Source organism: Rhododendron vialii, chromosome 2a, assembly GCF_030253575.1.
Source record: "Rhododendron vialii isolate Sample 1 chromosome 2a, ASM3025357v1".
NCBI lineage: Eukaryota > Viridiplantae > Streptophyta > Magnoliopsida > Ericales > Ericaceae > Rhododendron > Rhododendron vialii.
Window position 1 is genome coordinate 3550880 of NC_080558.1, and position 13388 is coordinate 3564267.

The 13388-nt window shown below is 38.9% G+C and overlaps 2 protein-coding genes across 3 annotated transcripts; one reads left to right on the forward strand and one right to left on the reverse strand.

Moving 5' to 3' along the window:
- Nucleotides 1-255: 255 nt before the first annotated feature.
- LOC131316816 (rRNA-processing protein EFG1-like) lies at nucleotides 256-6266 on the forward strand. The gene is made up of 8 exons (XM_058346265.1): nucleotides 256-506; nucleotides 1361-1490; nucleotides 1614-1741; nucleotides 2180-2318; nucleotides 3471-3585; nucleotides 4374-4434; nucleotides 4538-4822; nucleotides 5969-6266. Exons 1-8 carry the CDS (start codon nucleotides 330-332, stop codon nucleotides 5972-5974), a joined length of 1041 nt encoding a protein of 346 aa, XP_058202248.1. The 5' UTR covers nucleotides 256-329; the 3' UTR covers nucleotides 5975-6266.
- Nucleotides 6267-9176: 2910 nt separating this feature from the next.
- On the reverse strand, nucleotides 9177-13085 carry LOC131316818 (uncharacterized). Of its 2 annotated transcripts, none has more exons than XM_058346268.1 (3): nucleotides 12973-13085; nucleotides 10491-11072; nucleotides 9177-9919 (listed from the first exon to the last, which is right to left on the reverse strand). In XM_058346268.1, the coding sequence occupies exons 2-3, from the start codon at nucleotides 10974-10976 to the stop codon at nucleotides 9479-9481; spliced, it is 927 nt and encodes a 308-aa protein (XP_058202251.1). In that variant the 5' UTR covers nucleotides 10977-11072; nucleotides 12973-13085; the 3' UTR covers nucleotides 9177-9478. The 2 variants fall into 2 exon arrangements, with proteins under 2 accessions (XP_058202251.1, XP_058202252.1); XM_058346269.1 differs by having other exon boundaries at nucleotides 10491-11067; nucleotides 12969-12986.
- Nucleotides 13086-13388: the final 303 nt, after the last annotated feature.

Below are 13388 nucleotides of genomic sequence, written 5' to 3' on the forward strand. Positions count from 1 at the left end.
CAAAAATATATACACAAAATATGATTATTGTAACATTCTCGAACCTGAGTTTAGATTCTAAAATGCCAAAACTATTTTTATTGGTGTCAAAACTCCAATGCATAAAAGTATTGTATATTACACATAATATAAGCCTTTTATACACTAGAGTTTTAACACCAACAAAAACAGTTTTGGCATTATCATTTCTCTTTTAACATCACAGAAACGTAATTTATGAATGAATTGATGAAATACTGTTCACACAGGCAGCTATCCCAACTCCATGACCTAATTCCCAAACGACGCTCTCTCTCTCTCTCTCTTGTTCGGCACATTCTCACAGGACCATGGCGCACGGTGGCTACGGCAAGCGCAGGGTCGCCGGTCGGAAACCTAAACCGGTGGGCGCCAGTAGTAGTAGTCGAGGTTCCAAAGGACTGGGGGTCGACAAGAAAGCCAAGCCTAAGCCCAAGTCCGTCTCTATCAAAAATCAGATTAGATCCATCGAACGTATGCTCCGTAAGGTTAGAATCTCTCTCTCTCTCTCTCTCTCTCTCTCTCTCTCTCTCTCTCTACTTCAATCAGTTACCAAAGCTCAGTATCCTTCAACACACAAACATATGCATATGTACCCGCCTATCTTTCTAGTGAAGTAAGTGTGCGATTATTCGTCTTTCTTGTGTATATGAACAGAATTATACCTCCGTATAAAACTGTGGTGACAGTAAGCATGAGATTATGCAAATGTGCTCTCTTTATCTACTGTTATATCTAATAGAACGAAGAGCACCGTTTTCATTTACCAGTTTTAAAGCACTGTCAAGTTTCTATTTTTCTAAAAGGCTATCTGTTCTATGGGAATTATTAGCATGAACCCGTGCTATGGATGGCAATTGAAAGGAAAAAATGAAATAAGATTTCAAGAAGTTATTTTCATACCGCAGTTTACGTAAATCGAGATAGATAGGTAAATAGACTTGATTCATACCATGACTCTTTCTCTCTCTCTCTCTCTCTCTCTCTCTCTCTCTCTCTCTCTCTCAACTTCTGTCAGTCTCCAGACTTCAGTCTCCTTCAATTGAATTTGCTTTGCATGCACACGCATATGTATCCACATATCTCTATCGGGTGAAATTAACTGTGCAATTATCCCTCTCCAAATATCCTCTCTATGTGGAGAAAGTAGGCCTAAAATTGTGCGAAATATGAGGTATCTTTTATCAATCCTGCTGGACTCTGAATGGATTTGCTTCTGGCGTATGTATGGACATGCCATAACCACTTGAGTTCTATTGTGAAACTAATCTATTTCTTTTGGCTCTTGGGGTCTATTACTTCTAGATTCTAACTGAATGTTCGGTGGTATATACTTATGAAGGATCTTCCACCTGAAGTTAGAGAGGCTCAAGAAAAGAAGTTGGAAGGGTTCAAGAAACAACAGGACATTCACAATCGTCTTGCTGTGGAACGTAAAATATTTTTACGTGACAGAAAGATAAAGTTTTTTGGTAAAGATTTACGTTTTGTGGTTACCAAAGTTTTTAGATTTTCTTTCCGAAACTGCGTTCACTGAATGGCATGGGATCTTAGTCTTTGGCATAACTCATGGAACTATTATTTGCTATGATCAGAGAGAAGAAAGATTGAACGAAGAATCAGACGCTTGGAGAAAATGCAGCGGACTTCATCTGGTCAGTCCCAAGAGGCAGAGGTTGCTGAGCAGCTTTCTAAGTTGAAAGAAGATCTTGAATATGTTCGGGTATACTACATATTAGAAATTCCGCTGCCTTTGGCTTTTTTGAATGATAAATTGTGTATAACAGTATAAGCATTTCCTATGCATGAACATAAACAAAAGAAACCAAAATTTGTGTTTAAATTGATCTGGCGTTGCCAAGAACAATTTTGCATCAAACCACTTCAATCCACTCTAAGAAATATCAATTTTTGGAAAGCAATTAGCTTGCCTCGTGTTTATAAATGGGCTGAAGGATGAATCCTTTGAATGTTCTGTCCCTCTCTCTATGTTAGTCTGAAGCGTAGTTTCTTATCTTACAAGTCCTGAATCCTGAATTCAGACATCCAATAGGATATTTGCTCCTTTATGCTATAAAGTTTGTTGTATCCCTCCTATACTAAGATTAAGATATATGGAGGTTAGTATGTGGATAAAGTGGATCTTTAATCTGAATTGCAGTTCTTTCCTAAGACTGAGAAGTATGTAGCGTTATTCATGGGAGGTGATGAGACAGACATGGTTGATAGAAGAAATAGATTACGTAAGCAGATCAAAGCTAACATTATTGCTGCTGCAGCAAGTGGGAAGGATCTGGAAGGTATCTTCTTTCTACGACTTCTTCCAGTGGATGTCTATTATAGCACGCAACTTTTTCGATTGCGGTGGATCTTGGGATTTAATTATTAGTACTGGCATTTAGCTGGAGTGTAACTGGTGCATTTTTTTATGGCACCTTCTAGTAAGACTTGTACCCTTTTTTTTTTGTAATGCATGACCCGGGCATCACAGAAACTCTCTCAATGATTCTCTTTTTTTTTTTTGGATACCTTTCTCATACCTGTTTCTTATTTCGACTTTTTGCCTTACAAGTTGGTTTTTATATTTCTGGATGCCTGAATACCAGCCAAGGAATGACTATATATGGTGCTTCGGTCTTTCCTTTCATTTTTGCCTCTTTCTTTGACGTAGCGTTTCTTTCTTTGCTGGGGTTTGTTGTTCGTGTGTTTGAGTGCTGGTTTCAGGGGTTATGGGGGTTTGATCAAAGTGGAAGAAAATCTAAACATGTCACCAGCTGTTGACTTGAGGTGGCATCTTTTTCCTCTTCTGAAAAGCGGGTGGCACACCGCACACAGTCCATCCCTGTACTGAAGCGTAATTTTTGTGGTTTGTTTACAAAAAAAGAAAAAGAATATGCATATATTCCCATGTTTTGCGTCTGATGGGGCTGAGCGCTGGACTTCCCGAGTGCAGTTCGTCCCACTTCAGCTTCTATTAGTTGGAAGATTGGTGGTTTGTTTTCTCTTCATGCACAAAGGTTATACGGCCATAGGCTGCAAATAGAATATTTGGAAACTAATGTTCAACAGTTTCATGTTGTTACTATTATTTATTGTCCTTGTCTAGCCCTTTCCCCGTTTGTTCTTTTTAGGAGTTATAATTAGCATTATAATTGCCAGGAAGACCTATCGTATCTTTTTCTTATGCTTCTATTGGTGCTTTTGACCCCAATCAAAAGCTAGTAAAAGAAAAAAATCATACTCTGCATGCGTCACAAAAGAGGCTTTCTTTATTGTTACCTGATTTTATTCTTGCAACATAGGGGCAATTCTATATGAGTGGTCTTTTGCCCCCTTTTCCAATTTGATGTTATAGATGATTTCACCCGCGAGTTTATGTGAGCTTTCGTTAGTTTACCAGGTTATCATGGATAGTATTTGTTGATGCTTTTCTTTTGGACATCCATTGACAGAGACAGGAAGCGAGGATGATGGGCTTTTGGATCTGAGTGAGGATGATTTCTTCTTAGCTGGAAGCTCCAGCGATGAGGCTGAGGCAGATGACGAGTGGACAGATAGAAGTGCTAGGTATACTATGTATACTACATCCATGGCTTCATTCCAAATTTGCCTGTCCATCTTTCTACTTTTGGATATCTCCAGTAGCAAGTCCTCTTTGAAAAGTCCAAAGTCTAGAAGTTTTAGTTTCCCAAACTCACTTACCAATGGATGTCAATGTAGGACGTTAACCCGTTTCAACTTCGAAGCTTACTGCATCTCTCCTTATTTGGATTACGTAAATATGACTAAGATTATGGTACTGTGGGATTGCATTCTAAGAAGCACATACACTTGTATGGAGGAGGCGTGTCTGAGCTGTGCAAAACACAGACAACCAGCGGACACTTCTAAAAGCGTGTCCGACGCTTCTTGAGTGTCTTAGTTAGAAAATTAAACATAATAATACCTGAGAAATTATTGACACGTCTCATAGACACTTGGCAACACTTCTTGAACCATCTGAACACCCCTATGTGATGACTCTTCTCAGACTAACAAATAACTATGATCTGCATTTTTTTGAATGCAACTTATGCACGCAATATACTTTTCGATACTTCCATTAAGATTTGTTCTTCTCCGCCCGACTTAAAGCCTTTCTTACCTCTTTTTCTTTTCGTGAAAAAGAAAGAATAAAACTTCATAGATGGTGTTGTGCGAAAAAAATTTAATGCTCATATCGATAATCCTCAAGTACTATGGGTTTCGTTACAGCTTGTCTCTTCTTGTGTTAAATGCTTGTATTACCCTTCTAATATTGCATTTCCATCTTTAGACTTTATCGATCGTAGATTTTTATATCATTTACTTTGCAGGGAGCAAGCTTCTAGTGCTTCTGGCAAAGCGTCTGGCATGTCCAGCGACGAAAGGAATCAGGTTTTTCTGTCCCCTTAATATTGTTGTTATAGTAAGATCTGTGACTGTGAGGTTATGGCCCACATAGTCCACATTTGCTTACTTTTCTTCTAAATTGTTGTAGAGGCATATCTCTGCTCGAGCTCTGATGCCGCCTCCTCGGCCATCAAGCAAGTCATTTTCAAACCCAGTTCGCGGTAAATCAAGGTTTGGAGGCTCATCAAGCAAGAAACAACCCTCGCGGATGGCTGAGATGTCTACATCTGGTAACACATCGAATAGTACAAGTGAATCTTCCTTTAGAAACAGGGGATTCTCAGACTCACGGACAGGGCAGAGTAATCTGAGTTCCAATTCTGACGCTCACAAACCCAGAAGAAAAAGAAGGCCTAAGAAGAAAAGACAACAGGTGTAGTTCCTGTTACTGTATTTAAAACATTTCTGCTGGCATTATTGAGTTTCAATTGCATCTGCTGCTTATAATGATAATTGTTTATCCTCAATGACTTTTGTTGGTTTTAGCTTGCACGATCTGTACCATGCTTTCGTTGGATTGCTTTTTGACACGAGTAAAAAAGAGTTGTTCCTCTTCCAAGACATCTACTTAGTTTTTCCGATGTCCGCTATCTAATGGCATTTTCATTTTGGACAATGGAATCGAGTTCAATGTCATGAAATTGTATTCGAGACTAGCATAATACGTGGGTTTTGTGGGTAAATAAGAATCGGAGAAGGGAAGAAGGAATAGAGTTGGAGGAATCCTTGTAGATCTAAGTAGAAAGAAAGTGGAAAGATTTTATCAAATCGTAAATCGACTCCCACTTGAGGGGAAATTTATTGCGTCAGGTCAGAAGATTTTAACAAATCGAAAATCCTGCTAAAATGTATAGAGAAATCAGAAATGTCAAATGTCACGATTGTAACTTGTACACAATGCAAAAAATTGCACGCATGCTAGTAAATTACCGATTAAGTGATTGTCATCCTCTGCTTCATCCACCACCTTTGGGATATGCAAGACAACTGTGAGTCTGTGGCATAGCTTTGTCGAACTCTGTAGCCCAAACCAAAGAAAAGCACCCCCCTTCGGAACCAGCTTCACCTCTCTTGTTTTGTTTTCTGGTATTTTCTGGGGACCCTTTCTTCTTTTAGTGATGGGGTAACTTAAATTTTCTTGCCATCAAGATCCATGTCCTTTTTAGCTCTTTCCCTTTGTTGAAAAATTTAAATCTTCCTCATTTGTCTCCTTTAGTTCCTCTCTTGACTGACTTGTCATCCGTCACCACACGACTAATTAACCTGAATACCTGATTCATCCAATAACTTCTTTTGGAGTCTGCATTTGTTTGATTTTGGCTGGGGTTGATATGAATGTGCAAATGAGAAATCTGATTGTTTTCCACTTACTTTAGGGTTTACGAAGTAAATATTTTGCATTCTTTTGAGTTATATAGTGCAGTGAGTAAGATCTGTATGACCACAAATTTTACCATCGAAATGGTTGGTAATTTCTTTATTTTGGAACTTAGAGATTGCTTTACTTCTTTGTACACAGGCATGATTTCATAAACCCTTCTGATACAAATCCATGACCAACTGAAGCACTTCACAGGATGTTGGAGAATGAAGCACTTCACAATTTGGTTTAACAAATTTTATTTTATTTTTTTTCCGCTTTCTCCGTAAACAGATACTCAGGAAACTGTTTGTACTCTGTACCCTTCCATTTGATGTTTACGCCCCTCCTGTGAAGCTGCTAGGTTTTATCTATAAAATTCATTTTGTATTCAATTAGGTAAATTACATTGTATGATGTTGGTATGATGTTTCTGTTGCAGAACTGACTTCATGTAGCTTGTCTCTAAATTACTATTAGGAAGAATTTCAGTTTTATTTATTTATTTATTGGCATCAAAGAACATCATATATATAAATGAGAAGAAAGATTACAAGGGTTAAACAATTATAAAACAAAACACAACTGTGCTATTGCCTAAGATAGAGGGCACCGACGACATGCCAAGGCCTGAAAGCCTAAGGAACAGAACACAGTGTGAATACACGAGAAACAACAGAAAGGAAAATAAAAATACGATAACCAAGCAGCACTCATCACCACCGCTACGAGCAGGCCTCAAGAACACACAACCTAGGACACTCCAATAGTACCGCCACTGCCCCAACCGCAAGGACGTGCCAACAGGACCTTCATCGACTTCCAATCTTCAGTTTCTTAGAAGGCAGTTATTACATTAAGTTTTGCTCGTCCAAATAATCTAAATCCTACAGTAATTTACACTTAACTGAGGTTAGCGTATCTAGTTGTTTACATATTAGGTATGTTACTGCTTATAATTAAGTACGGGGCGTATTGTATTCTTCGAGTACTAGTAAAATGAGCGGAACTAGACTAGTTTGATTAGGTATGTTCCTGCTTGCATTTTCTTTTACTTCACTTTCTATCATTTTCACTTTCTTTTGTATTTTTCTCGTTTATCAAACAGACCAGTGAATCAAAACAGGAAAAAAAAAAAAACCCTAACAATTCCTGGATATCAAATCTCCACTGCCTCACCTTCATTGCATTAAATCCGTGGGCATTACTTTGTGAGACCAAGATGTTTCTGTATTCATCATCCTCAGCCCTGTATAGCGCATAGGACCACAAAATGGTAGCTCAAAGGGTCCAACCAGGGCCACCACCTTTATTGCATGCAATGTGCAGCCCCATCAAGTCCGAATTATTAGCCCGTGACGTTTCCTGCAGGGTACTTCCAACGATTTACGTAGCGACAAATTATTTGGTAGGCATGATATTATTCATTCTTGTTGGGTGGTTGAGGGACAAAGAATAACCAAAATAGTGTAATGACGATATTTTATTTGTGAAAAAAAAAAAAAAACAGCACATGACAAGGACACATGGTACTTTGGGAGTACCCAATAATTGGCCCATTACCTCATAGATTATTGAGCAAACTTCACTTATACCCCTTGCGGCGGCTTGGGTGATGTGCAGATACATCTCTTATGTTCACTTTGTTGCATCCAAACCCCATGTGCTTTGTCCACAGACAGAATTAGGTGCATCTGCGAATTTTGACAAAGCACAGGAGGTGCAGATGCACAAAGTGAATGTGCGGGGCTCCCAAACCACTGGGGTATAAGTGAAGTGCGCCCTCAATTATTCCTAGCATAATATGTGACATACACAAGAAGTTCTGTGAATTTCTTACCAATTCTGGCTTCCATTATCTCGAAAAATTGCAAAATTCTCTTTCTTGTGGCATAAGAATATCTAATACAGTCGATTGAAGTTAGTCACATTGACTTATATTTTATTTTGTACAAGTTTGAATAGTCTTTGCTGGCAAGCCGCAATCAAAATTTCAACCTCTAAAATAGGCTTGTTAATGGACCTGATTTGAGCTAAACCCAATAGGATCCGAATCCAAATTTGGTTGATCTAATTTTAGTATAATCCGAATTTGAAAAAAGAGGTATCCAATCCAAAAATTCAAATCCGATTCAAGTTTTAAATATGGAACCAATCGCGAACACAAAAAGCACTTCCCTATCATGTTGTTGATGAGTTCTGAGTCGTAATTCACACGACAGTGTGGAAGATTGCTCTTTGTATCTGCTGTGGCCCTACTAAACATTGTCTGGAAACAGAGAGGAGCTTTTTTCATGCCTTAATTGTTCTGGCTGTCAATCCCCAATTGCACACCAAACTATTTCCCAGTTGTAGGTCTGTGCCCTAATCACATAATGTACGTGCAGGCCGGTGCGAGAGCGTGAGCGTGAAAGCGTCTTTCAAAAACCTCTCAAACCACTACACTTCGTGAGTGCGAGGATTGAGAGGGCAAACGAATGCCGTTTTGAAGGATTATGTGACTAAGGTACTCGTGCCACGTCTTTGCCCTACTAAGCCTCCTTGACCCGATGTGGGTGGTGCTACTTCTTAAAACTCCCCAAGGTCAAGGGTTCAAGGCTTGGCAGAGGAGGAGGAAGAGAAGAAGGAAGATGCTTGGTTGTTTTTTTACGAACTTTTTTCCTCATCAGTGAAATTTTGAGTCTATTGATCATAATTTTTTACCTTTTCAATTTTGTTTGTAAAGACGAATGATTAATTCTAAAAGATGGACGCGAATCCAACAAAGGTTCTCAAAAATAAACCAATTAAAATGACAGTGACCATTATAGTTAAATTTTGTTGTCCAAAACACACCCTTAAAATTTACAAGACAAATACTAAAGGGGCCTGGGTGCATAGTACAGTACCTGCAGACAGGGCCAAGGGTACTTATTAACTGGGCCCAAGTGATTCATTACCCAGTATAACCAGACTGGATTATAAGTACAATAATTGCAGGGTCTAACCACCTTATATTTTCAAACTCTGTTTACCTAAATAGAAACTCCAACTAGTAGACCAGCGAAAACTAGAAACATTACAAATTATGCAACTAACTAAAAAAACACGCCAGTTAGGTTGCGGACATCAACAGAGAAGGAATCATGCGATGACATTGAGATAAGATCTTACACAGTTACACTCTTCCTGCCAAAATCATTCAATGGATGTTCTCCTGAATGCGTGAATCAATGAATATACCAATAGAAACTATGATCTCAATCCAATGGGAACTCAATAGGAAACGAAAGCACATAAATTGGAGAATTTGACAATATGGCAAAAGCTTAAGAAGGTAAAAGCAAAAAGAAAAATATCATAAGCTTAGGCAGCAGAAAACCAGTGATTAAACAAGTAGCAACACCACTATCATAGTTTTTCCTAGCTTGTTCCAATTTTACAAGATCCTTTCTTGAAGATGGTTTATGTATAGCACAGAGCAATAACTGTTCCACTTGCATCTACATTTTCCATCATCTACTTAAATATGTCCAACATAATCCCTCTAAACTGCACAACCTAGAAACGAATTAAGGATGTATAAAGAGTGGGTGAGTCATACCTACACCAACATTATCTCTGGTTGAGATGTCATAAATATCCACTAAACAAGATGGATTTTTCCTTGAGACTGCCACTTTGTCTTAGTCAATCCAAAAACATTGCCACTTTGTCCTTGAGACTGCTTTTCTTCTTTGTCAATGGGACTACTACCTCCGTACCAATGTTATTCTGCCTTTGTTTTGTGATATCACCTGCAAACGTCATGTCCTCTTTGATTAATCCAATCTTGTTTCCCTCCCATGCGGGCTTCTTCAATAAGGGGCCCAAAAGCAGATCCAGCATGTCTTGAGCTGGGTCCCCAGTACTACACGGAATGACTACGGTTCCTTCACCAGCAGAAGTTCCAACTGAATTATGAACAGACACCATTTCTTCATGCCTAGGTGATTTCCAGCTGCTATGAGGAGCACTGGGAAGCCCTCCTGACTCTTTCCCAGAAAAGGAAATAGCTGAAAGTCGTCTTTCCGCATCCTGTTCTGTATGCAATGACTGTTGTTGCTCCATATGTTTGTCAGTTGCGATATACTGCACAAGAATTCACAGTAACATGAGATTTCTTGGCTACCATTCCTATTCAAGTCTCCCTTATACCTATACATACCCCAAAGTCGGCTTTTGTTGTTGTTTTGAGAATCAATTTCAATGACATTTTTCAGGGAACTTAGTTTGTTGACTGTTTTGTTAGCTTGTTTAAGGATTTTTCAGAAAAGAATTTTAAGGAGGAAATGCTAGCCACTGCCCAATGTTTAAGGATTTTCCAGAAAAGAACTTTAAGAAGTATTTTCCCTATGTCTGTGAAAATGTACCAACAGTGTCTGTGTAAAGGTCAAAGTCTCATGGAATCTGTGAAATGTGTGTTTGAATGCGAAATAATTTGGCTTTATTGTCAACTTAACCACCACCAATTGGGCAGTGGTTACGACTAATGAGACCCTTTTAAAAATAATTTGACTTTATTCAATGAAGTAATTCACCCCATTTAGGCTATCAAAGTTCAACTCAAATATCATACTCTACTGCTTCATGATAAAAGTAAGGGTTTGTAATGCTACTGCAGAGTTTCAAATATCAAAACACTGAAACAGAAGAAAATCACCTCTTGCGCAATGCTCATTAAATCATCGACAGTCAACACTCCATCTTCTTCCGGCGATAGTGTTTCAATTTCCTCACTACTCTCGCTGCTCAAACCATCTGCTACTCCTCGTTTCCCACGAGAGGATTTCCTACCCTTATTCCCAACTCTGTTGCTCGTCTTCTTATCAGCAGCAGTTTCAGGGACCTCATCATCACCACCACCTTCATCTTCTTCTCGAATTAATTTCCTTCCTCGTTTCTTTCTCTCGCATTTCACAAGAACAGAAGAGTCCACTTCCTTAGACAGAGAAACGCCCTTTCTAGTCCGTTTGGACTTCGGCGGAAGAATTCGAGACACAATTCCTTCTTTTACATTGCTAATTACATTTCCATTTTCTTCTTTAGAATTTCTTACTCGATCAGCAGCAGCTACACCTATCATCCATAAGGGTAATCGCCGCTTTGTACCATCATCGTGGGGAATCAAAACAATTTCATCATCCATTATTGATACAATTGCTTGTCTTTTAAACAGTTTTTTTTTTTTGCTCACAATCAGGTAAATCTTGCCCAGATGACCAAAGCCCAATAAATCGCTTATCTACACAAAATAGAACAACACTAGATTATTAAATCTGCGGAAACAAGCTTCTCAATAGTATAAGAAGAATGATTGTGAGCTAAATCTTGCCCAGATGACCATAGCCCAATAAATCGTTAATCTACACAAAATAGAACAACACTAGAATCTGCGGAAACAAGCTTCTCAATAGTATAAAAGGAATCATTTTTACAATATTATACATTTGATGAACAAAATCAATTTTCCAAAAGGCATCCAAAAATGAGGAGAGAAATAACAAAAGAGAGAGAAAGGTTAGGGTTACCTGTATTTATGTATGTCTAGGTTATCAGGGAAAGCAATCACTGTGACTGCGCAACGATCGGGCACTATCTGACTGGATATGGTATACTTTGGTTTGGCTATCTTACGTAGAGCTGCTGGGGGACTTGCCCATCGTGTGGGGACAGCCAGGTTCTTCAAACTCCGGCCGTGGATAGCTAAACGTTCTAAACCCAACTCCCCTATCTTAACCGCCCCATCGGAATAACGCTATCTTTTGTGGCAACAAGGCCCTTTTCCCTAAATCTCTTGGATACCTAATCAACATAGCTATTCTGTAGCTTCCCGTCCTTGCTTGTCTCTTAAAAGGAGAATTGGATAATCGTCCAGGTCTTATTGTGAAAGAAAAAAGTCGCCTCCTATATATCTATTTTTTCTCAATGGGAGACTTTAATTCGAGCAAGTAAGGAGACTAAGCAATATTGGAGATTTGGTCACGCGTGTGTGTGAGAGAGAGAGAGGTGGCAAATGTGCGGGTTTGGGCATGTTGAGACGGGTCGTGGGTTGAATATGGACGGGTCAAATTGATAGAGCAAAGTAAAAGCCCACCAAAGAAATTTTATGCTTCGTTGGTCATGTATTATATTTTTTGTGCCCTTATCTTGTGCTTATGGCTTGTTAACTATGTAGTGTAATAAGTGTATGCCATTGATGGATGATGTTTAGTCTGTATAATGGGAATGTGTTTTATAATAGGTAAATTATGTAATGAATGTGTTATAGACAAAGTGGACAATGTGTTGTTTTGTTTCCGTTGAGATATGTCATGCCTTTGAATGACTACTGTTAAGAAATGTGAAGATTTTCTGTTTTCTTTTGTCTAAGCTTGCAAAGTGATTTAGAGTTTTAGTATCTGGTCTTTGTTTTGGTTGCAATTCCAAGTCTTCAAAGAAATTTGATTTGGCCAAAGGTTTGGGCATTTAGATCCAAATTATCTTTCCATTTTTCTGAGATTTTAATCCCACAACTGGTAATTTTTTTCAGCCTTCACCAAGCCAAGATCTAATGGAAGTTTTTGGGCATTGAAAGAAAACCATGTTAAATACCAAGGCCATGTGCTCATGGCTAGGCATAGCTCTACCATGAGTTTCCACATCAGATGGAAATAAGAAAAATCTATGCTTGACATAAATTCCAATTGGTTGCTAAATGCACGCAAAAGCAAATGTCAAATTACAATCAAATTCCCAATAAATCTCAACTAGTGTAGCATCGCAATCAAACTGCCACAAAATCCAGGTTCTATACTACGATTCATCTTGTTCCAAACTTCCAATCCATACCATGTCCATATTATAGTTTCTAATACTGCTTCACATGGTTTTAAAAAACGGCCGTTACGAAACGGAATTTGGAAGGGCCGGTACGGTTACGGCGACGAAAAACGGTGTTACGGGAATTCACAGGTGTAACGACTGTTACGTAACGGGAATCGGTGTGTAACGGCCGTTACACAGTTGCAGCCTATGTTTCGTCGATCCGCCATTTTGGGCGAACTACCTGTCAAGACTAAGAGCGGGAGGAGGAGAAGGAAGAAGAGGAAGAAGGAGGAGGAGGGAGGAGGAGGAGGAGAGAGAGAGAGAGAGAGAGTACTGACCGTCGGAGTCGGAGAAGACGAAGCTGAAGCAGCGAGCTGCTGCTGAGAGCCGATCAGTTTAGGGGGCCATCAATTTAGACGAGAGCAATCTATTGATATAACCTATTTTGTTTGGGAAAATCCCGGCCAATTACGTATTTTTTATAATTACCGTCCGTCAACAACATTTTTAGCATTAACAAATATTTTCAGCATCTTCTTAACGGATAAATGACGGCTCATGACGTGTTACACACTGAAAATTCATCCCTTATAAATTTGTAAAAGTTTCCTACATTGGTACTAATCAGTAGTGTGGTGGAGTAATTATGTGTGCTGTGAAGAGCTCAAGGCAGCTTGGGTTTGATTCCCCAATATGCCGATGCTTGTGATTTTTTTGTTTTTTTTTTTTCTATTTTTGTTATCCCTTTCCTTTA

What these genes read in the sequence shown, in the direction of transcription:
- LOC131316816 (XM_058346265.1), top strand. Translation starts at nt 330, where the DNA reads ATGGCGCACGGTGGCTACGGCAAGCGCAGGGTCGCCGGTCGGAAACCT. An exon ending in CAGAAAGATAAAGTTTTTTG is followed by an intron (nt 1,491 to 1,613) that starts GTAAAGATTTAC and finishes TGCTATGATCAG; the next exon opens with AGAGAAGAAAGATTGAACGA. An exon ending in TGGACAGATAGAAGTGCTAG is followed by an intron (nt 3,586 to 4,373) that starts GTATACTATGTA and finishes TTTACTTTGCAG; the next exon opens with GGAGCAAGCTTCTAGTGCTT.
- LOC131316818 (XM_058346268.1), bottom strand. Translation starts at nt 10,976, where the DNA reads ATGGATGATGAAATTGTTTTGATTCCCCACGATGATGGTACAAAGCGG. An exon ending in TAATGAGCATTGCGCAAGAG is followed by an intron (nt 9,920 to 10,490) that starts GTGATTTTCTTC and finishes ATTCTTGTGCAG; the next exon opens with TATATCGCAACTGACAAACA.